This window comes from Coptis chinensis, chromosome 4, assembly GCF_015680905.1.
Source record: "Coptis chinensis isolate HL-2020 chromosome 4, ASM1568090v1, whole genome shotgun sequence".
Taxonomy (NCBI): Eukaryota; Viridiplantae; Streptophyta; class Magnoliopsida; order Ranunculales; family Ranunculaceae; genus Coptis; species Coptis chinensis.
Window position 1 is genome coordinate 100,200,041 of NC_141459.1, and position 26,422 is coordinate 100,226,462.

At 37.1% G+C, this 26,422-nt stretch overlaps 1 protein-coding gene, 2 long non-coding RNA genes and 1 pseudogene across 4 annotated transcripts in view; 2 read left to right on the forward strand and 2 right to left on the reverse strand.

Annotated features, from left to right (window-relative positions):
• The window catches only part of LOC147506206 (uncharacterized), a 168,239-nt gene extending 153,058 nt beyond the window's left edge, over nucleotides 1-15,181 (forward strand). Inside the window, exons 2-6 of the mRNA XM_086558459.1 lie at nucleotides 8,234-8,295; nucleotides 9,975-10,043; nucleotides 10,136-10,176; nucleotides 10,585-10,606; nucleotides 14,853-15,181. Of these exons, the coding sequence (XP_086414585.1) occupies nucleotides 8,234-8,295; nucleotides 9,975-10,043; nucleotides 10,136-10,176; nucleotides 10,585-10,606; nucleotides 14,853-14,910 (252 nt within the window). The 3' untranslated portion in view covers nucleotides 14,911-15,181. The remainder of the gene's footprint in view (nucleotides 1-8,233; nucleotides 8,296-9,974; nucleotides 10,044-10,135; nucleotides 10,177-10,584; nucleotides 10,607-14,852) is intronic.
• LOC147506215 (gamma-tubulin complex component 4-like) lies at nucleotides 1,181-6,657 on the reverse strand (annotated as a pseudogene). The gene is made up of 9 exons (XR_015219743.1): nucleotides 6,532-6,657; nucleotides 5,994-6,130; nucleotides 5,789-5,882; nucleotides 5,634-5,741; nucleotides 5,497-5,580; nucleotides 3,609-3,695; nucleotides 2,367-2,422; nucleotides 2,045-2,245; nucleotides 1,181-1,871 (listed from the first exon to the last, which is right to left on the reverse strand). The product of XR_015219743.1 is annotated as a gamma-tubulin complex component 4-like (transcript).
• LOC147506216 (uncharacterized) lies at nucleotides 10,392-14,985 on the reverse strand. The gene is made up of 2 exons (XR_015193624.1): nucleotides 14,861-14,985; nucleotides 10,392-10,610 (listed from the first exon to the last, which is right to left on the reverse strand). It is a non-coding gene; the product is annotated as an uncharacterized LOC147506216 (long non-coding RNA).
• A 2,112-nt stretch (nucleotides 15,182-17,293) lies between the features above and the next one.
• On the forward strand, nucleotides 17,294-18,711 carry LOC147506217 (uncharacterized). The gene is made up of 2 exons (XR_015220764.1): nucleotides 17,294-17,836; nucleotides 18,250-18,711. It is a non-coding gene; the product is annotated as an uncharacterized LOC147506217 (long non-coding RNA).
• The last annotated feature ends 7,711 nt before the right edge of the window (nucleotides 18,712-26,422 follow it).

The following is a 26,422-nucleotide window of genomic DNA, read 5'->3' on the forward strand; positions in this document are numbered from 1 at the left end:
ACACCTATTTTACTTGCATGACATTATAATTAAAATGTTGTCGAATATCAGACGGTATTCCTTTTTAAAAGGGATAAGTTGGAATAGTGTTAAGTGGTAGGTCGCTAAAATTTATAGTGATTCCCTGAGTGGATTTTATCTCACATCAGTAGGAAACCATCGAGAAAACCACACACGTATGATGCACGGATACTCCTAAAATGCCATTGCACCCGTGACGGGTCCCCGGTACCGGATACTTCTAGGTACCGAATCTCTAAAATAGACCTCGATCCAATAGTTCTAATTCCAAGAAATGTAAATTGTTCTTGAGACTTCAAGTCAGTATTGACTTTTAACATGTGCAATAATAGTTTTCACATGTTCCTAACTAACTTTACTCAAAGAACTACTAACATAATTTTCATTATACACATATTTTAAAATATTCATATTTATTAGCCGCACCAATAGGGCCAGATCCAGATTCTAATATTTCATAAAAGTCGTGATCGCACCCCATACCCGTGTCATCGTATCGGTATCCGTACCCGTATCCGTGCATCATAGCCACACCCCTATAATGGGCATGCTTTGGGTGGCTAAGTGGAGACCAGCAACCTCTATTGATACAGATTGGAAGTCGTCTTAGATCCTAGATAAATTGTATTACTTACCACTTACACGTGTCAAGGCCTTTTGAGAATACTCTACAAGTAAGTGGTATGTGATACAATTATTCAGAATCCAAGAATGATTCCTATGCTACATGGGATTGAACACACTCACAATATCACACAAAAATAAAAAAATTCCAAGCTAAATATGAAACCATCTATGATCACCTAAGCGTCCATTTTATTTATTATGTAAGCGTCCATTCATCACTAACTCAATTACATTTACATACTACTAATAAATTGATAATGACAACACTAAGGACAAAAACACATATTTAAATGAAATATGAATATACACAAAATCTCAACAACATGATAATCTCTTAACAATATTTTCAAGCAATAAATTGGAATGCCTACTCCCAAAATGTTTTGGGTGTTTTCAAGTCACTCCTCACCCCATGTATTTTTTACTTTGAAGTATGCGCCCACTATTTCATGGTCCAACAGCATAGGCTTGCCTAATAAGCCGATTTTGACAACCCATTTTTCCACCTATTTTTTAATTTTTTTACTCTTTTATAAGCTTGTATATATCTTAATCATGGAGGTTGAATTAGCCACACCCCACACCACACGTACTTTTAAGACCAAGATATACTTCCTTTTTCTTTCCATACTATGGTACCCATCACTGCTCTCATTTGAAAGATCTCATTTTGGAGCTTTTCATAAATGATAATTTTTCCCAAAAACTAACTAATTGATAACCACTCAGCATTTTAAAATTCAAAAACAACAATTCTATCTTTACTATGTAATGCACACCATCTCTCTCCTTCAAAGAGGGAGTGAAACCTAACTACCAAATCTATGATTATCCACGTTTTACCTTAAAAAAAGAAGAAAAGCAAAACAACGAAATCCCACATGCAGTCTTTTCCCTCAATACAAACCCAACCTAATTTATGATGAAGATAATTGTTCCAGTGTGATGGATATATATACACAGGTTTTGTTTGTGTAAGTTAAGTAGTTAACACATACCTGGATATAAAACTGTAAATTTCTAATCAAGAAAGCCATATGCTCCCTCACACCACATTGGTCTAATTCCTTTGTCTTCATTGTTGAGATATAGAGCAGTTTATCCGATCATGGCAATGTTTAGCAAATTCTGTATGATCTTGATGCATCGCTGATGCCCATGATTTTTCCAATTCCATTTGCGTCCTCTTCAGCCTGAGTAAGTACTGGAAAACCTTGAGGTATCTGAAGCACACAAATTGTTTATATATATGGAAGGAATGAGTACGATAGATTGGAAAGTATAGGGTTTTGCTTCAGTTTTGCAGGAAAGATAGCCATATAGTGAATCAATCTTTAAAAATGATTTTGTTGACTTTTCTTGATGCAAAAGAAAAAGAAAGTGGAGGGGGGCATACTTTGAGAGCACATCTTGGGTAAAGAATAACTGCAAGGGCCAATCCACATTATATTCAAGAGCAATACCATCCCATCCATCTAGGGACATCTCTGAAGCAGGATTTCCTTGTGAAAGAAAACCTGAGTTTTCATCAGTGCTAACTCTCACTTTTGGTAAACTCGTTTGGGTGGACGCCATTGTGATTCAAAATGAAGGCATCCTAGTTGGAAAACATAAAGTTAGTTTAACTTAATGAAACGGTCAAAAACTGAATTGAAAATGGACAACTAGAGGGAAAAATGTCCAGCTAGATAGCAAGAGTCATTTTTTGGCCGGTAAACCTTAACGATACTCTAGAGAAGTATTTGTCTTCATCACTTATAGTCTTTATCGCAGCCTGCATAACAAAAATTAAAAACCTCGTTAGAATTCATTATTTTATACCATGAGGTTAAGTTTCCCAAATAAAGAAAGGAATGAGAAAGTTAATATGTAATCTACATATGTATTCACATTTAGAGTCCAATTATTTGCACTTGTGATTTTGATTCATAGTTAATTTAGAATTAGAATAGGTACTATTTTAGTTTTCCCAGTACAATTTGGAGTAGGAATTGTTTTAGAAATTAGTTTCTCTATATAAACAGTTGTAGGCATAATACTTTCAGCTTTGATATTTTCTTCAAAAAAGATATTCAATTCCTAATCCTAATTGTATTGGGAAAACTAAAATAGTGCCCATTCTAATTCTAAATTAACTATGAATCAAAATAGAAATACAAACTAATAGAGATATTTTTACCGGATTTAGTATGCATGTGCTGTGCACATGATAATCTATGACGCCCTAACATAGTTACATCAACCTGTTCTTCCTTTTTCATTAAATGGGCAAAAAGGTAATGTCTTAACTAGTGATAAGTTGACAGAGACATGGCAAAGCAGATATAGAAATGAAGCGAAGTTGGTTAGTGCAGTTGTGAGGCTTCTAGTTATCTCAGTTTTACTTAGTTGAAGTTAATGTCTATTAAACATATAATTGGATATTTGAGAATGTCCTAATTCTGACCATGGCTTAGAATTAATCTGATGGCTTCTACAGGAAATGCCCATAGTAACCATGCGTTAGTGGGTTAACCACTTTTACATGTGTCGAGATAGAGGGGCAACTAAAGAATTCTTTATTGGCCTGTTTGTTGTGGGCCTGTGGCTCAAGTGCCCCAGCTTGTTTAGTAAGTAGAGATAAACAAAACAATAATGATACTTGTATAACCCTATGCACATCAGTATGTAATGAAAAGGAATATGCTGAACGAAGCAAATCTCAGGTAGACTAGTGAAGAAATTCAGAATTTACATTAAGAGAAATAGATGGGGGAACACATCAGGAAAAGAGAACTAAGAAGTCAAAAGTAGGGGTTGTCAACCTCCAAAAAAAACTTGGTTGGTTAACAGGCAGGTCAAGGATCTCATTAGAAGTCAAATGTGTGCATTTTCCAACTAGATGGTGCAAGGAGAAAACTGATAGCAGCATAAAAACATAATGATGATGACAATGATGCAAAGAACATTAACAAACTAACCAGCTGAAATGGAACCATGAGATCAGATTCAGCAGTTGACTGACATGGTGGTAAACGCATCAAATGGCGACTTTCTTCAAGGAAACACTGATACATTTAGTAAAAACTGTATTAGTAATGAACATAGAGAGCTTTTTCCAATTTCTAGCAAGTGATAATTTGATCTTCTATAAGACCAAGAATGATCTTACTAAATTCATTTTGGGGGTTGACAAGTATGTCAATATATTTTTATGATAATCACAATTCCAAAAGGAATGCTTAAGAAGATCAACTTTGGGCTTTGCCGAGGATGACATATTGCAGGAAAATAGTATACGGTCTCCGTGACAGAAGTGCGCAGTCCAACAAAACAAAGATGAGACATGTATAGTCCCTCAGAAATCATACCATGTATCCTACTCTCCTTCTACTGTTAGTTTCCCTAATGAAGGCAGCCAAGGTGTGTTATCCTTGAGGGTCGTTTCTCTTCGAAATTTCCAATTAAAGGCGGAGGTCTCAAAGGCCGGACGTGTCTATTTTAACTAAAGCGGAGGTATAAGAGGGAAAAACACCTCACCATGTTGTGACTTGGATACATCATTATTTATTTCTTTGCTACCAAGTTTAACCCGCAAAGTTTAAAGCTTTTGTCCTTCGGACCCAACCAAACCATGGGTGAGTGGTAACAACTGCCTCCTGTCTTCAACAGACAAATGATTCTGCTTCGAAGGAAATGTGCTTTTGCGCTGGTGTATAACCAAATCTATTTCCTCCAAATCCTAAAAAAACAATCCTTCAAAAGGATATCTCAAGCAAATATTCCAATGCTCTTCGATCTCAATCAAAGTTCTCAGTCTTTTCAATGATCTGAATACTCAAGACCCGCCAATAAATACTGCAGAGGGAAGCTCTCTTAAATTAGGAGAAACATTTGAAGGCGTCTTGCGCTCCTTGCTAGTTCTCCCTAGTAGAAAATATTAAACTACTTTGTTTTCTCCATGTAGTGGGGGTTTCCACAAGCTCCAATTTTTTTTATTCAATTCTCTTCAATTGGAAGGCTTTCTTTCTTCAAACTCAGTTCAATGGCTTAACTAGAAGAGCGGATTTCTTTGTTGGTCCATTCCCTCTCCCCCAGTAACAAAGCTAAATAGATAAAGTAACGTAATTAAGAGTCAACGAATAGTACCCACCCCTTCTCTCTCTTCCAACTTCAATCTTTATCTCTATTTTTATTCAAAGTAATTTATGTCCACCAGTCAGTTGCAGTGGAGGTGTCTATCCTGTCTGACTTCACACCTTACGCATGTTAACAAAGAAGGCTAGAATGGTAGATGGGTGTAGACATTCTACAGCAAACCAGTAAATACTAATGAGCAGAATGAGAGTAATCAAGTTGAAGATGTATGCTTCCCATAAACAACCATTTGTTACATTTATGGTCTCGTAAATACTTGATGTTTCCTCTTACATAAAGACATTTAATATTATTTTCCAGGGCAGCGACCTGTCACTTTCAAAAAACACTAAAGATAATTTGAATGATAACCATGAGAATCTGAAGAAATGGAAAAATACTCTCTTAAATTACTTGTTTACAGTACCAAAGGTGTAAGCAGGATAGAGCTTGTAACACGTGCACCAACATCTTGCACAGGGAATGACTAGTATTGTTCATACCACACACAATATCATTCCACTGTGAACATTAGCACGATGCAAGTGGTTTGTCCAAATATTAATAACAGCAGTCTTTTACAACTATGATTAGGAGGACAGCAAAACATGAAGCCTAATCTTTTTAACAAGCAAAAAATAAGGACAACATGTATATGCAAAGTAAGGTTCTTTACAGAATAAAAAAATTGCAGGAGATAAATGAAAAGGTCGGGAAAGGGGTATTCTTTACCTGGAAAAAATCTCCTTTCGCCAGAAGGAAATAATCTTTAAGGGCCTTAAGGTGGCCATTCAAGTCAGTGCGTACAACAACAAGCTGGAAAAAAAAGGTTGGGCGGGCCGAAAGAAATGAATTGACATAAACTTCACCTGCCAAAGATGACTAGCCGCGATAGCACGAATAGAGTCGACAACGTATTCAAATGATCTTTTGCGAAACTCAGAAGATTCCTGCACGTGTTGAGCCACAACATCAGTCTAAAAATTTGATACTCAATTTAATAAACAGAGATTCAGTACCTTCTTATAAAAAATTCTCCATACTGCTCTTGAAGAATTCCGTAAACCATCCAAGACGCAAGTTGGTGGTACATAACCTGATGCCCATGCCAAAGAAGCCTATACTTTTGGTACGTAAAAAACAGCAAATGAAAATCATTTTCAAATTACATAACCAAAAACACAAAAAGAACAAATCTGTATACAGTAAGGAAAATTAACTTCTTATACCTTTGGATACATGCTTGCAGTTCAGGCACTCCACAGTGGCATCGTTTGTGCAAAAGGTTAAGAAGTTGACCACCACGAATGTCATCCCGTTCAATCTCAACAATGAGCTCATGAAGAGGTGGTAAAAGCACAAAAAACTGAAACAAAATAAACCACTTTTATCTTCGTCTCAATAAATAAAATTTTAACAAAAAAAACATCTACGGAAACACTAATTCTATCACGTACAGGAAATGACAGTCATTGTTTGCCCATAGTGGGTAAACAATTTTTTGTGATTAGATTTGCCAATATTTGATCGGCAAATTCACCGATGGACAATGCCCACTACATAAACAACAGATTTATATACCCCACTTGCAATATGCCAATGTTAAAATTTTCCACTAGCAAGTGTACAAACATTTACATTTCCCCACTACATCTCATACCAACACAATAATACTCTTCTTTTTCTTCATTTATAACGCAACACAACATTAATTTCACAACACGTAAATAAAGCGCGCAAAACAGTAAGTAAGTAATTCACACACACCTTATTAAGACCCTGAGTAACAGAAGCCAAAATAGGTACGGAATCAGAAAGCAAAACTTGCTCCACATGCAAAACAGCTGACCTGTGAATAGACAAAGTCTCCAATATAAAGTTGAGTCCCAGGAATTATTTTGCCGTTTTAAGTTTTATTATTAAAAAAAACATGTTTTAGTCCCACATCGTATTTTTATACAGTGTTTATTACGTATTTATTAAATTTGATACTAGAAACAGATGCTGAGGACTCGGGTCACTCGAGTGGAAACCCCACTCCCCGACGAGGCATCCCGCCACCTACCGCCCCACTTCCTGCTGAGGACATGACCGGGGAAACACGACCCCTCACTGAGGCTGAACCCCCCCTGTCATCGAGGCACTTCCACCCCCTTCTCGGTGAAGGGGCTCCGCCCAATTTTTTTTACTTGAATTCTCTCTCGAAAAGCTGACTGTTCCAGACATTAAGATGAAGGTGCATGCTAGTGTTTGTCCTATCTCGTGTATCATCAGTTGAAAGTTGCTTGGATATTCTCGCTGAGGTTGTAACTAATACATGCAAAGGGATATCACGAGACACGGTGTAAGATATTCCCAACATGCGTCTAGTTTAGATTTTTCTTTCCACTTGTTATTACTTATTCTATGGAGCATATCCAAAAAAAATAGGGGATGAGGTTTGTGTGTGAGGAGCTGATTGTCTATTTGCGCTGTATTGTTTATCCTTTTTAGTGCATTTAAAATGCTAAAATATGCAACCAGGAGTGAAGAACAGGTAGTTGAATTTTCTGCATGGAATCAGTGGAGATCAAGGAATCTCTTATACTTATAGTTGCATGTATTCAGATATGTATACATAATCTTTCTTTAGATAAATTGTTATACACATTCTCTCCAGAAAAAAAACCTATTCAAAATATTTAATTTCCGAAGCCTGACTAAAACTTGTAAAATTAGTGTGATGCACATAATACATAGAGGCCTATTCTTTAGAAGTTGTTAACTTACATCAGCTTAACAATGTTTGTGTTTATTTATTTATTTTTATTTCTAAATAAAAAGAGGTATATAATTAGTTTCTAAAGAAAGTGCATCACAAGATGAGTAACTTAGCAATTAACTAATTTTAGTTTACCCCCTCTCCTCCAACTCAAAAACAAAAAAGTGTACAGGACAATGGAATCCCGATTAATTTTGAAATCTTGGGATCTCAATTCATTTTAATTCTTGAGCACTCAAATAGAAATTCCTTAACATCCATTATAATTTGTGCGTGTCCTTGAACATGGAGTTCACTCAATTGACTTTTTCTCCTTTTTCACAACGTAATGAACACGCGCATAGCGTGAGCACATCAGTAGTAGCTTTACAGAAATGATACAACAAGATAGACTCGTGTTGAATCTAGTCATTTTACATTTACTGTTGTTTTGAAGATGAATTACGATACAAGGAAAAGTGTAACAGGAGATCTAAAATTGAGTAAATATTAACTCTAGTCATGAGATTGATCTTGGAAAATATGGACTGGGTAGATTTGGATGTAATTTTGAGTAAATAGTTTTTGCTTTTATCTCTGTTCATTATAGGAATTTATCGGCATATAATTTGCAACAGGAGATCTTTCTAATAGGTAGTGTCTCAAGTAGATGGAATCGCTTAATTGAACACTTCCTGTCAGTTTCTCATTGTTTCCTACCTATCTCAGCTCAGTATCAAGAAGTGCAGAAGTTGCCTCATGGAAGGCCTCAGCTTCTACATTCTGAGCAGGTAAAAGTGTAAAATTGGATTTACAGTATACTCCCCTATATTCTAAACATTATCCACTTCAAACTTTCATTTCAGTTTCATGATGAATAGAGGAAAGTTTCATATTCAGTTTCATGGTGAATAGAGGAGCGAAATTGTCTCCAGCATATTGAATAAATAGTTGCATACTTTTTTTCGTTTCCTATTTTAAATAATTGGAACTTCATTGTTTTCTTTCTATAGGTTTATTTTGAGATTTCTGAATTACCATTTACTTCTTTCAATATTGTTTTTAGTTATTGTCTTCTATTACTTTCCATTTGAGCACACTAAATTTGCATATCGATAATCACTAACTTATTTTGGATGTCATTCATGGACACAGCTTATTTATTGAATATTTCCTTTCTTGGGGTCCCATTCTTGAAGGGACCATATCATGAGGAAATATTGGGAAAAGTGGTACACATATCAGTATGTCACGAAGTTAGCATAGTTTAAGCATTGAGAAGCTAGCCAAACAAATTTTATATATTAGAGTTTCTCTGAAAATAAAAGTAATGTCCATGTATGTGAAAGTCTGATTAGTACAGCATGCAGCTGTGCAGTGTAAATGAGGCTTTGTCTCTGCGCAACCAGATCCTCATCTTTCTTTGCTATCATATAATCCCTTCTGGTAATTCGGTTTGAGCTGCTAGATTCCACGTTATTTTTTGTTTTGTGGATTAGGGACATGGCATTGTTGAATATTTGATCGCGTTGTTGTCCAACCAACTTAACCAATTGTGGAAAATATCACCAATCCTTGCAGCAATTGCAATCTCTCTCTCTCTCTCTCTCTCTCTCTCTCTCTCTCTCTCTCTCTCTCTCTCTCTCTCTCTCTCTCTCTCTCTCTCTCTCTCTGTTATGCGTGTGTGACCCTCCTCCCCTCCCCTCCCCAACACAAACCTGTACATTTATACTGCTTTATTTTTGCATAATTTATCTGTGAGGCACAATTCTCTGCAAGCCCGCATCTAAGGGGGGTAGAAATTGTCACTCTCTTTCTTAGTTTCTGTGCTCATCCATAATTGCTGATATAACGAGTATAAGTCGGAAGCATTGGTTTGAAGTTAAATTACTAGTGTTTTTTCAGTCTGTAGTGCAGTTTGACATGAAACCTACCAGATTGTTTATGGTGGTATCTCTGAATAAGCTAGACAAAGTAACTGTGGAAAGAAATATATGGTAATGTGTTAGTTACTCTGGCTGAGATACTGTGTAACAAAAAAAGTCAGTGAATATCAAATTCTGTACATTTTAAAGAAGGTAAAATGTTGAGTTCCAGTTGTTTCTTATAGTTGCATATTAGGGGTCGTGTGGTGGTCGTGTGGTGATTTTGAGGTTTGATATAGAGAGTAAAGAAGAGAGGAGAAAATTAAGAGAAGAAGAATGCGAGTCTCAACAAATGTCAAATGTTGGCCCACATACTTGCAACAGAACAATAGGGAAATTTCATGTTTATATTACTCCCACTCAGTTAAGTACTTCAATGAATGACTTAGTCAATTTGGCATTTTGATTCTGTGTTAAGTGCAGACACAAAACAAAGAAGGATGTCTTATAATATGGAAGGAATATGTACATAGGCATTCGTCAAACATGCATTTGACTCCATGAGTGATGATACGTAATGAATCAAATCAATCATTTATTTTCAGGTGTCCCTTATTCAGATTGTATATGCTCGAGATAGAGACACAATTTAAAGGAGATTCATCCGCAATCAGGTTTTGCATTTGCATACTTTTTTATTATGTATGTGTGTTCGATAGCTCGCTGCTCTCTCTTGTATTAAGGAATTAACTATTTTCTATTGCAGATGCTGCAGCTGTATTAAGGATGGGAAGAAGCACATAGATTGTAAGTTTATAGGAAACACTAAAGGAAACCATAGCTAGAATAAGTGTATTTCAAGAAATTAAAAGCATTTTGAGGGCGGGGTTCAGGTTGATATTCAAGAGGGGAATGAGGGAAGGCATTCTGTTTTGTTTTTCACTTAAGGTTTTATTTGATTCACACGCCCTACCTGCATTCAATCAAAATCTTACAATTACATGAGCTTCACTTGTCATTTTATGAGGTTGAATGTCAGCAGAACAACACTATTAGTGTTGAAGACAAGGAAAAGTGGAGACCTCCATGTCTTTTAAGGATAATACACATGAAAAAGGAGTGTCATGACTCATGAAAGGAATTTAAGATCATGAGATTATAACAGGCAGTGAGGCACATAAGTGAGAAAAGCTAATTTATGTGTCATTTGCCTAGGTGAACTTGCTGAAAGGATCTAGTGCCTTTATTGTTAGAAAAATGATTTGCTCAAATCCATTTAAATATGAATGAGTAGTTTGTCTCCCAAGTTACCCCACTTAAGATGAAATGGGTTTTTTCTTGAAACAGTACGTAATGTGAGAAAAACCTTTTCAAAATGATGCATTTGTTTGAAACAGTTGCATTATGCGAAAAGGTGCGACCTTTCGAAATGTGCACCGGTTTGAAACTTGCATCATCATGCGAAAAGTCTGACCTTTCGAAATAGGCAATTGGTTCAAAACAAATAAGTTATATGTCGAAATGGTGTGTCCTTTCAAAACATGTGACTTTTCAAAGAGTTGCTTACTTTTTCCCAAGAGTCACTGTGTTGTTTCGAAAAGGCACCACTCACTTATAAATAGTGGATGAATTTGGAGAGAAAAAGACACCAGATCACACAGAGTTCTGATCTTTCTCTTCTCCCTCTGTTCTTAGTCAAATACTATGTTGTGTTCGCTGAGTCTATAGAATTGAAGTGCTAGCTTTCTATAGAAGGAAATCCGTTCTATCTTGGGAGATAGTTTCCCATCAACCTTCAAGCACCGTGAGGGAGAAAATCTGTCTTAAGGACATAGTGAATCTTCACTAGGCTCAGGATTTAATCATTGGTAAATTAAGTTCATTAGTTGAACTAAAAGGTTTGTTTGTTTGTTGATATTAAAGGTTTGTTCATATCAATTTGATTTTCTTGTTTACTTAACAATAAGTATATTTTTGGAATAAGTTTCCTACAAACTTAAGACAGATTTCTTTTTTATTGCCTTGAATTAATTTGGTTGAATTAATTTAGGCTATACTTATTGTTAACTTTGAAGCACTAACAATCTTTATTGGTGTGAGACAATATGAAAGTGTCTACAGGGAAATACTAATACAATTTAGTAACACAAAGAAAGTCAGGTTCAATGATTTCTTAAAAAGGAAGGAACGTTTGGGTCGGGTGCATACAGGTTGGTTATTAGTTTTCTTTTAACCGTTGGCAACTAAGAACTAACTAAGTTTGACGTAAAATTTTTTTTTTTCAACAAACTTGGGTTGGTCAATGCACACTTTAATGTTGTGAACAGTCGCAATTGTTAATTGGTAACAAGACACGTGGCGGGTGGTTAAAACTGTTTGTCCAAACCAAGAGACAAAGATATGTCATTACCATTAGACCATGGGACCACACCCGCCGGGGAAAGTCTTGACTTTGGAAAAATGTTTGAATCGGTGCATGGAGTATGTTACAAGGCATCGTTTGGAAAAAGCGAATTTTTGAAAAGGCTAAACACGGTACCACCTGTTAGCAAGAAATGGTTTAAACCGTTTGGTTTCAACACGTACACAATGCAACTGTTGGTGCTTGGTGTCTTGACGTTCCAGAATTTTTTAAACAAATAAGCGGTGGCTTTTCATTATTTTGGTTTGCGGAAAAGTACTTAAAATCGACTGTGTTGTTTTAATAACTTGCGCAAACAATCACTTGGTCTATACACAGAGGGACGTTCAAGCCTCTTGAGAGCAGCCAACAGTAAAGGCTCTTGAGAATAGCGAACAAAGAAGATTCGTTGAATTTCTGAGTGTATCTTCTTTAGTGAACATAATTTGTTTATGTTTTTTGGTTTTCAGAAATAAGAGAGTGGGTTTCTATTTCAGAATAGAAATGACAACACCACCAGGTTCTCCTATTAATGTTATTCCTATTTCATTTGCTTTACCTACTAGTTTGTTGAATGGTATGAATATTTTGGTCCCCGATGATGACCTTATGTTAAGTAGAAGTGGAACTCAACAACTCTGGTGTCTACTAGCAATGGTAGATATCGGGTTCAACTCATATCGTTAATCTCTCGAGTATGTATCCGAGGCTATTGGATTGAAACTTCGCAGAATGTCTGAGGCTCTATGAGAGGCTTGAACCAAGAAGTTCGAACCGGTGAAAGGACTTCGCTTTGGAAGTTGACATTAAGATGCAATAACCGGCGAGGAAAGGTGGACTGATGGTAGCTTCGCTTAGACCATTTTCAAGTCATTCTTGGAATGGACTTCTTGAAAGCCAACAAGGTGGTGGTAATGCCACACTTGGAGGGAATTATGATCCAAGATTCCGAGAATCCTTGCTTCATTCCAGATGTTAGGAATGGCTGGTGCTAAAAGGGTTCTAAAAATATTTTATTATTTGTAAGATGTATGTGTTTTACTATTGCGCCAAAGAGTGCCAATAAAGAAGATTGTTTAAGATATTGTTCTGTAAGCATACTTATAAGCAAAATTGAGGTCTTAGAAGTGTTTTATATGAATGATATGTGACATTCTTTAACAAGACGTCTCACTTGCTAAACATATATCTAAATGGTTTTCCAATTTATTGACTTTGTCATGAGAAATTGGTAAAATGTGGGGGATTATGAATCTCCTTGAATTAATCAATTCAAAATTGGAAATTTGTTGAAGCATTACTCAAAAGACATCAAATGTGGTGTTTTACTCTAGGAGAGATGCATAAATTTCTTGGAAATCCTCAAAAACAAACGTGCATAGTGAGGTCCACTATGGAATCAGAATTCATAGCATTGGACAAGGCTGGAGAAGAAGCAGAGTGGCTTCGAAATTTCTTAGAGGATATTCTAAACTGGGCTCCACTGTGCGGCCGTGTGTATAACTGTGATGACCAATCTGCTATTGTAGAGAGCCTGAGTAGCATGTATAAACGGAAGTCTCGACATATACGTCGTAGACATAATACCGATTAGACAATTGCTCTCAAATGGAGTTATCTCAATCGACTATGTAAGGTCAAAGATAACATTGCGGATCCGCTTTACAAAAGGTTTAACAAGAGAGCAAGTAGAAAGATTATCAAGGGAATGGGCTTCAAGCCTTTGAGATAATCAACCAAGAGTCATCATAATGGAAAAACCAACCTAGTTATTTGGAGATCCCAAGATCTAGGTTCAATGGGCCAACTGAATTATGTTTGTGACTCGGTTAGCACCGGAGTAATATTATACTCTAACCCATTCCTATATAAGGCCGGTGCATATCCGCCATGAAACTGGGATAAGTCAAGCTTTTAATGATTTACTATATTTTGGAAAGTTATGTTATCCAAGTGGAGTATTGCAGGATACTCTTTATAGAAATCACCTATGTTAGTGCGAAGTGGGGCCGCTTCTATGAGAATTTTAAAGACAAATGTCTCAAAAGCACTATCTGAAACCAAGAAGTGTTCAAGGCCAAAATGAACACAAACGTGAGAACCAACAGTATTCGAGACGGTACTGCGTGAAGATGATTGTCTAGGTTTATACAAACGGCTGACAGTTCAAGGACATTAATTGAAGTCTACTGATCGTCCAATTAAATCCGATCGTCTTTCACTAAGGCAAGTTCAAGGCCTCCCATGCTACTTGACGATCGCGGTATCTTTTCATTTGTAAAAAGAACGTAAATCCGATGTTTATAATAGAAGAAGCCAAATTTTCATTCATGTGGGGGATTGTTAGAAAAAATGATTTGCTCAAATCCATTTAAATATGAATGAGTAGTTTGTCTCCCAAGTTACCCCACTTAAGATGAAATGGGTTTTTCTTGAAACAAGATGCGTAATGTGAGAAAACCTTTTCAAAATGATGCATTTGTTTGAAGCGATTGCATTATGCGAAAAAAGGTCGCGACCTTTCGAAATGTGCACCGGTTTGAAACAAAAGCATCATGCTTGCGAAAAAAGTGCAACCTTTCGAAATAGGCACCGGTTCAAACAATTGCTATATGTCGAAATGGTGTGTCCTTTCAAAACATGTGACTTTTCAAAGAGTTGCTTACTTTTCCCCAAGAGTCAATGTGTGTTGTTTCAAAAAGGCACCACTCACCTATAAATAGTGGATGAATTTGGAGAGAAAAGACACCGGATCACCACGAGTTCGATCTTTCTCTTCTCCCTCTGTTCTTAGTCAAATACTATGTTGTGTTCGCTGAGTCTATAGAATTGAAGTGCTAGCTTTCTATAGAAGGAAATCCGTTCTATCTTGGGAGATAGTTTCCCATCAACCTTCAAGCACCGTGAGGGAAGAAAATTGTCTTAAGGACATAGTGAATCTTCACTAGGCTCAGATTTAATCATTGGTAAATTAAGTTCATTAGTTGAACTAAAAGGTTTGTTTGTTTGTTGATATTAAAGGTTTGTTCATATCAATTTGATTTTCTTGTTTACTTAACAATAAGTATATTTTTGGAATAAGTTTCCTACATTTATGCCATACATATTCAAGGTGCCAATTTAATGGAGAATACAATTAGTCCGTGAGAAGATGGACTTGCAGAATCTATGCCCCTACATAGTCGAGATTGACGGTTCCTGTTAATGTCAGTTTCAGATAGTACTCTAATCTAGAACAAAGTTAGTACAGCTTTCAGAACTTCATGCACTTTTGAATTATGTAATAAGGTAAGATTTGAGATGATGTAATAGCGTGTGTAAGATGTAATGTATACGCGATAAGTTGGACGAATTAAATAACGAGGGAAAGGAAAGCAAAATAAAATGTTGGAAGATCAGATTTATTAGGAATATTAGGGTTAATTAGACTAAACCCCCCATTTTATGATTCCTTAGACATAAATCCCATTCTGTTTTCTTCCCATCACACCAACTTCAATATTTTACTTAATATCCTAACTGCCCTTGTTGTGTTTAGTGCACAAACTCTTCCACCCTGCAAAATTTAACACTCAATTCGAAGTCTGCAAATATTGAAATATGAATTGAAACATACTCTTTGCAAAAGCACGACAAGCTGGATTCCTCTACAGGCTGCTATGGTAAGGTTTTTAAAAATCAATGGAAGAAATGAAACATACTCTTTGCAACTTCTAGAAGCAAGTTGAAGACCTTCACAATATTTTAACTACTTATTGAAACCAAACCGACTGTGAGATTCTTGCGTGAGGTTTAAAATGGACGAGGAGGTAATTAGGACGGTTTTTCCACAAACGCTCTACACCAACAATATAACCACAATATGATGTAAAATAAATTAGATTAGAAAGCGGCACAAGCTCTAAGGATTATACCAAACTTCATTAGGGACACATCATCACTTCATTGGTAAACCAAAATAACGTGGATGTTGCTTTTGCACCTAAATGAGCCAATAAACATTGGTAATAATGTTGCAAGAGAACAATGCAACTTCCTTTGCAAAAGCAGTCTCTACAATCTCCAATAACTAAAAAAGTGGAAAAGAGCATTGGATTATATTAATCCTGGAAGGATGGGTCTAAGGAAGACAACTGCAAAATAGAGCGGAGACTATCGTGGACTGCAGTTATGGAATTGGATGAAGTCTGGTGGACTTTCACAATCAACAAGCAATCCATAGCTCAAATACGATATTTCCCTTGCAATTTTAATATCTACTACTCCTATACAAAAACAAGGTTCTAAGCTACAACTCCTAGAGACACTACATCACTAATTAGTATACCACCAAATTTAGCAAATGTTAAATAGCCAAAACTCAAAATAGACCTAAAACAAAAGCGTTTATGAGGATTTTGGTTGTCTTGGTAGGGACTAATAATATCTGACTACCAAAATCTCCATTTATGATGTTGCAAACTCAACCAATGGTTTACGCTTCGCTACCATTTCAAAATTACAAACAAATTATTTAAATTTTGCATTCATGATGTGAATTTGGAGTAAGATTTAAAACCACAAGTGACCCCTGACTACACTTTTCAAATCCTCAAAGCCAATAATTTTTTTTTTTTTTTTTTTTTTTTTTTTTTTTTTTTTTTTTTTTTTTTTCTAAAAGCAACTTGTGTGTCGTAGCTTACACTAAACACAACAAGGGCAGTTAGGGTATTAAGTAAAATATTGATGTTGGTGTGATGGGGAGAAAACAGAATGGGGGTTTATGTCTAAGAAATCATAAAATGGGGGGTTTAGTCTAATTAACCCGGAATATTAATTGGAATAGTAACAACAATGAGGCGCAGCATAGCCGGTCCGGCCTTGGGTTTGCTCTCCAGTGCTCACCGGCTCAAGTGGCCAAAAAAAAAAAAAAAAGTTTATTTTTGTCAATTTTTTTTTAAAAAAAGTTTGTGATTCAGATCAATTCTACATATTTTGAAACAGTTACTTCCATATCTTCAATTAAATTTGTCAATAATTCAAAAGTGCAAAGAAATTATAACAATTTCGTTCAAGCTTACAAAGTTACAGACTACAGTAATGATATTTGTACAAAGCTGTATATTGGCATGAACAAAGTTAGTACTTTTGTTCCACTTGTGCTTAGTTTATCTTTCAGAATTTCTTCGCCACTACTTATGTTAGTTCACATGGAACTTTAACTTAATGCTACTCTTCTAAACTCTGATTATGAACCTTGAGGATCAATGCATAAGCATGTGTGCTATATGGCGGTAAGGAGGTGGTGTGGAGAACTCTTCGCTCCACTCGCTATAAACATATATTTGTTCCTTCACTCACTTGCATTGGTTCAACATAATATCCTTTCTACTTGGAATATTGTATAGCGGAGAATGTCAAGTCGTCAACCAAGCAAAGTTGAGATTCTTATGTCTTTTTCTCCCACCAAACAATTGAAAATTGACTACCAATATCACCAGTTATAGTGAACATTTATAGGGGTAGTAATAACCATAAAAAAATAATAGTGGTAGTAATATATATGTAGCTCTGGATCATATTCTTTCGAGTTAGCTATATAACTTAAAGCAACTGTATGTGTGTGAGAAGCTGATTGTGGGAACCTCTGAGTATGGGAAGTATGAAGAGGATCGTATTCATGACATGGGAAAGGAGACTCACAGGTGAAGGGAATGTTGTTAGTCTCGGCCGTGTACAACAAAAAAGGCGATTAACTGGTGGGACGGATTGGCTGCTGTAATGGCGGTTATTGTGGAGGTTCAAGTCACAATGGAGACAGTTCGGTAAATCTAACAGGAATAGCATACGATTTAGCTATGATCTGTACAGCTATTGTCAAAATTTTGATGATGGTATCCTTCATCATCTCTCAACGGATCCTACCTCATGACCAATTGGCCAGTGTCACCAGTGTGGTGTCTTATGTATTACTACAAGACCGTTTAGTTTATGCTCTGTGTTTAAACGTCTATAAATATACCGATTTGGATGATAGATACGTCTGACGATCAATCCTCCACTTCAGATTTGTCTTGATGGTCTAAGGTAGGAAGCATCTCAAATTTAGTTACTTGTGCTATGCATGATCATGTACCATCACCAAGTGTCCAACTTTTGTTGCAACTTCGTAAGCTTTTACTAGATATTTTCAAAATTTTGAGGGTGAGAGATTCCAAATATGATTCGGACTAAAGCGCCTGATCAACTTTAGAAACAATTAGTAGTACTGGTACATCCTTCTTCCAGTAGGATTTGGCATGACGGAAGTGTACAGACTGTGTTAGCAAGTAAGTAACTGTGGCAGACCTGTGTTTGATCCAAATTTGGGTCGGTTAACCTGTTTGAGTTAAATAAGGAGATGTAGTTGTGTTCCCCTTTTGCAGCTACAGCGTCAACTTTCGTTGGCCTTACTGATCGAGTTTTACCATCTTCTTTTTCCGCTTTGTTGCTGCATGAAGCTGCGCTGACAGGAGAGATTACAGGAATATTCAGCCCAACATGTACAATCTGGACAGTGGAGGTGGAGAACGTGGATGCTACTTATCCGCAACAAAATACCATCTTCTTACAGTTTATCCTATTTTCCTATTGATATTATTGGCGTGTTTAGTGATCTATATTCTCTACAAGAACAAGAGAACTCCGTTATGGATAACTTGTACTATGGTTATGGCTTCAGTCTTAATATATGAAAGTTGCTACATGGGAATATGTGGAGGCAGGACACATAGTCAATTTGAATGTCGGGGAGATGTCTCGTTAGGATACTAGTTTGTTATGAATAATATGTTTACTCTCTAATCTTGATGATGAGAGTTTCATTTACTTATTTCCCTTTTATAGATGATCCACTCATTATCATACTATTGTTTTGATTGTTTTGTTTTATCATACTATTAAGGGCAGGTGAAAATTTTGAAGTTTATTGCCTTGCTATTTAGGATTCTATCTATTCTTTTTCTGATTGTAATTTAGGATTCTATCTATTACTCGATTTATATCAAAATAATATCATTGACGATAAACAAATAAAACATATAATGGGAAATTGAGAGAGAGGAAAACATATTAAGGTGAAGAAATTAGTGTGGCAACTTCTAGCACATAATAATGGAGATAGTAGAAGCAGAGAGCATGGTTGAGACTAGATGGAAGAGTTCGACTCTAGCCGAGTATCTTTAGGAAGCACTCAGAGAAGCAATTGGCCCTGGTGGGAAGTGGGAACCATCAAGTGCTACAAGCTCTCCTATCAAGTATATCAATATTCATTGCAAGAGACCTCATTGGATAACCTACAATAGCACATCTTGGGTAGCTTCAGTCTCTAAATTTCTGATCAATAATCTTGAACCTGATCACACTTTTTTTCAGCAGGTTACTTTGAGTACGCATCAATGAACTAGATAATTGTTATCAATCGCTGAATTACATAAGCCGTCTTAATCCTCCAAGCATGACACTTAGTCCCACATCGTATTTTTATACAGTGTTTATTACGTATTTATTAAGTTTGATAATAGAAACAGATGCTGAGGACTCGGGTCACTCGAGTGGAAACCCCACTCCCCGACGAGGCATCCCACCCACCTACCGCCCCACTTCCTGCTGAGGACATGACCGGGGAAACACGACCCCTCACTGAGGCTGAACCCCCCCTGTCATCGAGGCACTTCCACCCCCTTCTCGGTGAAGGGGCTCCGCCCAATTTTTTTCACTTTTTTGGCCAATATTGATACTTTTTTTCGTTTCCTATTTTAAATAATTGGAACTTCATTGTTTTCTTTCTATAGTGGTACACATATCATGAGGAAATATTGAGAAAAGTGGTACACATATAAGTATGTCACGAAGTTAGCATAGTTTAAGAGCATCTTTAGGAGTGATATCAATCTAACATCAAACACCAAATTTTCAAGAATTTGGTGTTTTTTCAACTTCAGGAGAGTGAGAACATCTTTAGCAGAGCAACCAAAAAAACACCAAAATTTTGAACCAAAAAAACATCAAACCAAAAAAACACCAAGCAACTACGCGGTTTTGCCAAAACCGCGCCACTAAAGCCCAACTAACAAGCCCAAGCCCACGCTGTTTTGGCAAAACCGCGCGGTGTTACGAACACCGCGTATGCTACTTCTATATAAACACTCCAAAGCCGCTGTTCGATCCACTTTCACCTCTTCTCACAATTATAAAACCCTCTCCTTAGTTTAAAAAAAACAAAAAGCTACCTAAACTCTTAAAATTTGATATGGATCATTTTGAACCTTTCGACGGTGATGATTGGCGATTACCACGATCGACATTGGCGATGAGGGAGAAGAACCCGAGGAAGTAGAATACTGGTGGGGAGAAGACGATGGGGAGAAGAACCCCGAGGATGTTGCAACCGATATAGACATCCCTATGTTGGAGTATCGGATGAACGACTTCGATTGGCAATTTGCACCGGAGAAGCACTTGATATGGAAGTTGTGTATTCTACACGTGATACAAAACACGGTCGAGTCGAAATGGCTAATATTCGGAGTAATTAATTAGTTTTGATTAAATATTTTGAATATTAATTAGTTGAGTTGGACCAATTAATTATTTATCTTATAATGCATTATTTTTTTATAATATCGGCATGTTGTTGACTATGAAGTTAGATCGGCTTTACTTGGTGTTAGAGAGTGGTGGAAGGTTATTAGGAGTTTGGATGAGTTTGTACATATTAGAGATAGTATTTTGTATACACCTTTGTGTATTTTGATTGATCTGGATTATGAGAGAAGGTTGACATTAGGCTGGTGGTCATAGCTTTAGTAGAAAGATGGTGGAGTAGAACTCATACATTTCATTTTCCTTTGTCGCGGAGTTAGGGTTCACACCACTAGACTTCACTATGATTTCTGGGTTGAGTATCGGTATAGGCCAACCGATACCTTTTCATACAAATTATGAGAATATGGATAGTATGCTTATAAGTTTTCCTCGTTTGGGTGCGGATGCTTATGATTCTTCTGGGATTAAGCTATCTCATATTAAGACTGCATATATGGAACCCCTCTTGCATCCTGATACACGAGCAGAGTTAGCTTTGATTGTTCTACCGGGTAGTGAGGGTGTTGATCAGTATGTTATGGCATTTTTGATGTTTTTTATTGGGCATGTTTTGTTTCCCAATGGTCATTCTACTGATTTAATCGAGATATTATGCTTATGTATCCGATTTGCATACTATGAGAGATTATGACCTGGGTAGCTCAGTATATGCCACATTGATATCGGCGTTAGATAAAGCTTCACAGACATTCGGAAGTAGAAGTCCTCAGATTGCATGATTCACGAGACTTTTAGATATTTGGTTTTATGAGTACTTTCGATGTCTTTGTCCTAACATAGACATAATTGTTGATACTCGCCCTAGATTTGCTAGTTGGTCAGGGCCTCACTTGACTCGTAACAGAGGGCAGATTAGGAATAATATCTATATGGCTCGTGCTCAGATTGATATTAGATCATTGTCATCTATTGAGTGGAGACCTTGGCGTTTGTCTACTACCTTTGATGATCCAGTTGTACAACATGCTTGTGTGTTGTCACGTCACAGAGTTGTGTTTGCCGCGACGCGGATCAGTATGGTTTGGCAATCGCGGCTTATGTTGGAGGCAGATGACTGGACGTTATGGAGTTCCATGTGCTCCCATGCCAGATGTTAGTTGTAACGCCCATATTTAAAATACGTATTTATTTATTTATTAATTTAATTATTAATTTAATATTTGATTGGTTTGGATTTGGGATACGTGGGCCTGATTTTCTGGGCCCGAGTCTGTGTTGGGCTTGGGTTTCAAACCCAAGTATATAATCACATTGTTTTAGAGAATATGATTTTGGGAGAATAAAAAAATAATAAAAATGGAGGCAGAGATAGAAGTTGGATTTTCTAGAGCGTTGGAACGCGACGATTCGGACTAAGAGGATTTGTGGAGCTTGGGATTAAGGTGAGTAGTTATTTTTACTATTTCACTAAATCTACAGTTTTTCGTGTATCGGTGTATACGGACATTTTCTCTGTCCAAGGTTTATGTCCATTATTACTACTAAATTTCTGCTTTTTATTTGGCGTTTTGTGTATTTGGTAAATTCGGTTGGAGTGTTAAACTGTGGAATACTTAATAGAACTGTTGAAGCTTTGGAGTTTCGTTAATGGCGGCGAGCCAAAACAACAGTCGCCCTGTATACGATTTGGACTGTTTGTATACAATTGGAAACTGTTAGATATTAAATCTTGTTGGTTGATTAAGGGTTGGACGTCGGGATGGAATTTGGGTGGACTGTGAAGCTATGAACAGGCGTTCATGGAGGCGCCAGTCTATGAAATCTTATTGCCCTTATATTATGTTGTTTTGTTTTGTTGTGTTATTATTGTTATGTTTTGGTTGAGGTCGGGAGTTTAGAGAATGGACGTCGGGATTGAGGAGTGGGGCTGTTCTAGTTAGGCTGAAGCTCTGTAAAAAACGTTAATGGCGGCCAGAGAATCGCCAGTAAAAGTATGGGAACTGGGATTGTTGTGTTTTTTGATTGGTTGTTGATGTATGATTGAAGTAGCTAGTGTATTGTGAATGGGGCTGTCGAATGGGGGATGACAAAGCTCGGAGAGGAGCGTTAATAGCGGCGGTAATATTTTTAGATCTAGTTTGATGGAGAATCGGGATTGAAGGATTTGGGGATTTTTGTTTTATTAAAGTTGTGGGGTTTTTCACCCACACAATTTTCGATAGGTTTGTTTGGGGTGGTGTGTGAAGGTGTGGTGGTCGGTTTGGTGCTGGTGGTGGAGGAGGAAGCTTGGAGAAGATGAACTGTTGACCGGCTGGGCTTGGGCTTGGGCCGAGTTCAGTTTTTGGGCCCGGTTGTTTTAGTTGTTTGGGCCAACCTTTTATTTGTTTTGTTTGGGCCCGGGTTTGATATTAGTTAGTGGTTTGGGCCATTTTCTATTTGTTTAGTTTGGGCCTGTTTAATTTAAAGTTTTTGGGCCGGTTTCAGTTTAATTTTTGGGCCGAACCACTTAACTGTTTTGGGCCAGTTTCTAATATTGTTTGGGGCCAGTCCATAGGACTTAATAGAGATCCAAATGGGTCTTTCAACATTTAGACTTTTCGGTTCTAAGGTTTGGGCTTGGCCAGTTGGGTCCGAACCATTACCTTGGTTATGAGCCCATGAGCCATGCACCTTGACCTTAGCCATGAACCATGGCTATGACCACGCACCTGTTGAACATAGAAACAACAGTTTGACTTCGACCATGATGCGTTGACTTTGACCATTGACCGTTGACTTTTTTCAGTTTTTCTCATATTTAAGAATATGGACAAATATAGTAATAAAATATTGTCGAAAATTATATAACGTTGTTTGTTATTATCTAATTAAGATTTGACGTGAGTAGTGTGTAAAGCATATATATATTGGGCTTTGATTGTGGATCGTGGATTTGCTTAATTGTGCTACATTTTATGTTGTAAATTGTATGGACAAATCAAATGTTAAAATGCTGTGGAAGCTTGTATAAATTTGGTGGTCATTATCTAATTAAGATTTGACGTTGATATTGTGACATTATATAATATGTTGGGATATGTATATTAAATGCAATAGTTTTGGGGAAATAAATGTATCAACACTCCATTATTTTATCTGTGAGATGCTAGTAGAGTATTTGTGGATATTTCCCACGGGATTGTGGCGTAGTGCAATAATATATTGGCACGTGACAGAATGAAAATGGTTATGAGATATATTGAGATATTTCTAAATATTGTGGCTTAGTGCAATAAGGTAATTGACCTGCACGGGATATAATGGAATGATTCTGAGATATAAACGTATGACACTTGAATAAATTACGTAACAAAAATCCTATAACCTAGCTACCCCAACTCATGTGATTTGCCCTGTGTGGGCGTGTGCAATTTGATTGGCCCTTCTGGCGTTTCAGTAAATCTGAATGGCCTTCGGGCGTAAGTAATGTGATTGGCCCTTTCCGGCATTTCAAGAAAAGTTTGAATGGCCCTTCCGGGCGTAATTCAATAATGGTGGCTTGATTATTCCGTTCAAAAAAATAGAACAAGACGCTGCGATATTTTATTATGCCGAATAGTGGCGATGCTTACATAATGGCTTCCGTGTGAGGGTTACCTCGGTGTCGCGCATCCCGCCGTGGTAGTTACGCACGGAGTGGTTCATTATGTAAGGGGAGGCATGTGGATGTACATGTTCGGCGTTGGGAAGCGATTGTGGTAGCCAGGGAAACTAGGTAAGACATAGATACAACGTGATTTTAGGGACACGTAAAGAAAGCCTTAAATAATATAATTATGGTAATATGTTGGTTATTTGTTTAGTTATAACCTAAGACGCCTCGATGGAGGAACTACATGCCTTATTTATTATGAGTATAGTTTGTTGTGTGGTTAGTGGGAAGTTAAGGCGCCTCAGTGGAGGAACTACATGCCTTAGTTATTGAACTTAAAGATGTTGAATTAGTCGCGGAAAGTTAAAGCGCGATTGGAGGAACTAACTGCCGTAAGGATTGTGTATATATTTGGTATAAGTATATGTTGTATTTTAGAGCTACTCACACCAACATTTTTATAATGCTGACCCGATTTGTATGTTTGCTTATCGGGTGTGTTCATTAAATGAACATAGTTTATAAATCTTTACAGGTTTAGTGTTGAAGAAGATTGGTTGCTGCTTGTGGTTTGCGTTAGCGTTGCATCTCAGGATATGTTTTGTTTTCCTTTGAGGTGATATAGATTTTCAGTTGAGATAAGGTTATTTGCATTTTCATTTGTTAATTTTTGTAATGAAGATAAATTTTGTTAATTTGAAATTTTTATTGGTTTTTAAATTATCCACATATTTAAACTGTTTATGGGTTTTTGGGAGTTGAGAGTACGTCACACCTCGGAGATCGAAGAGTCGGGAACAAATAATGTTTTTCCGAATTCTGTCGAAATTCGGGGTGTGACATTAGTGATGCAAAGTCGTGGGGTAGAATTCAAGTTCATGAAGTTCATGCCAGTGGTGGTCCTTGGCCAGATGCGTCTTTTTTTGTTGTTGAGCAGACTGCTGATCAGTATTATAGATGGTGGAACCGTGTCTCCATGGGGTCCGTTGTTGCCTCCTATTGGTCGGGCTAGCAACTTCGAGTTTGTGGGCCTGGAAGGGATGAGACGTGAGCTACGTATTCCTCATCCGCCACAGCCTGTTTACAACCCACAACCTCTGAATGCATATCATCCGGCTCGTGGTAATGCGCCAAGAATCCTCGGATGTTTGCGTGTGTGGACTGATGGGGAGCCTACTTATATTTCCATTCCGAGGTGTCTCATGCTCGTTTCTCTGAGTTAGAGCCGCATATTGATCAGTATACCATGGTGAGTTTAATTGTTTTATTTATCTTTTTCATTATATATATAATATGTACTCACACTGTATTTTCTTCGATTTTTAGGATGAGGTTATAGAAAGATATGAGAACCAGGTTCTTATGTTTGATGGGATGAAGATCGCCTCAGTATCATTATAGCCAAGAAAGAGAGGAGGCATATTCTCGGACATATCGAAAATGCCGGTGTGCATATGACGAGACTTCGAAAGCGATATGAGGATATGCAGCAAGTGTACACGCAGCAACATCAGGGATATGAGGAACTTCAGGCTGAAGTAGTTAACCTCCGTGCAGACAGAGAAGATCATAATTTTCAGATTAGGAACTTAGAGGAGCAGCTTCGGAACGTCCAAATAGAGAGAGGAGAGGGATCGAGTGGTAAGGGGCGTAAAAAGAGAGCTAAATAAATTTGATGTAATATGATAGGTTTTGGATTATTTTGGATATTATATGATTATATCATAATCATAGATTTTGGACTGCATAATCATAATCATAGGTTTTTAATTTCTTTAATTTTTTCAATTTTGAATTACAATTTTGAATTTCTTCAATTGCACAATTGTTAATTTCTTAACTTCTATGCACAACTCATAATTTTTCAAGTTCTATGCATCACAGTTCTAATTTTCAGAAAAAACGCACGCGGTTTTGGCAAAACCGCGCCATCGTTGAAGCCCACGCCGATTTGCCAAAACCGCGTCATAAAAGCCCATTTAGCAGCCCAAGCCCACGCGGTGTTGGAAAAACCGCGTGAGTGATTTGATACAGCACCAAACCTGGAACCAAATATTGGTCAATTTGGTGTTTGGTTTGGTGTTTTTTTTGTGTTTTCATCAACATGTAGTTCTCCTGAAGTTGAAAAAACACCAAATTCTTGATGCTAGGTTGATATCACTGTTAAAGATGCTCTGACATGTTGATGAAAACACCAAAAAATAACCAAAGCTAGCACCAAATCGGCCAATATTTGGTGCTAGCTTTGGTACTGTATCAAATCTCTCACGCGGTTTTGGAAAAACCGCGCGATTTTTCTAACACCGCATGGGCTTGGGCTTCTAAATGGGCTTCTATGGCGTGGTTTTGCCAAAACCGCGTGAGAGATTGGGAAAAAAAAATAAAGAATAAAGTTGATGTGCGAGGCATTGCGCGGTTTTCTCAAAACCGCGTGGGCTTGGGCTTTTAAGATGGGC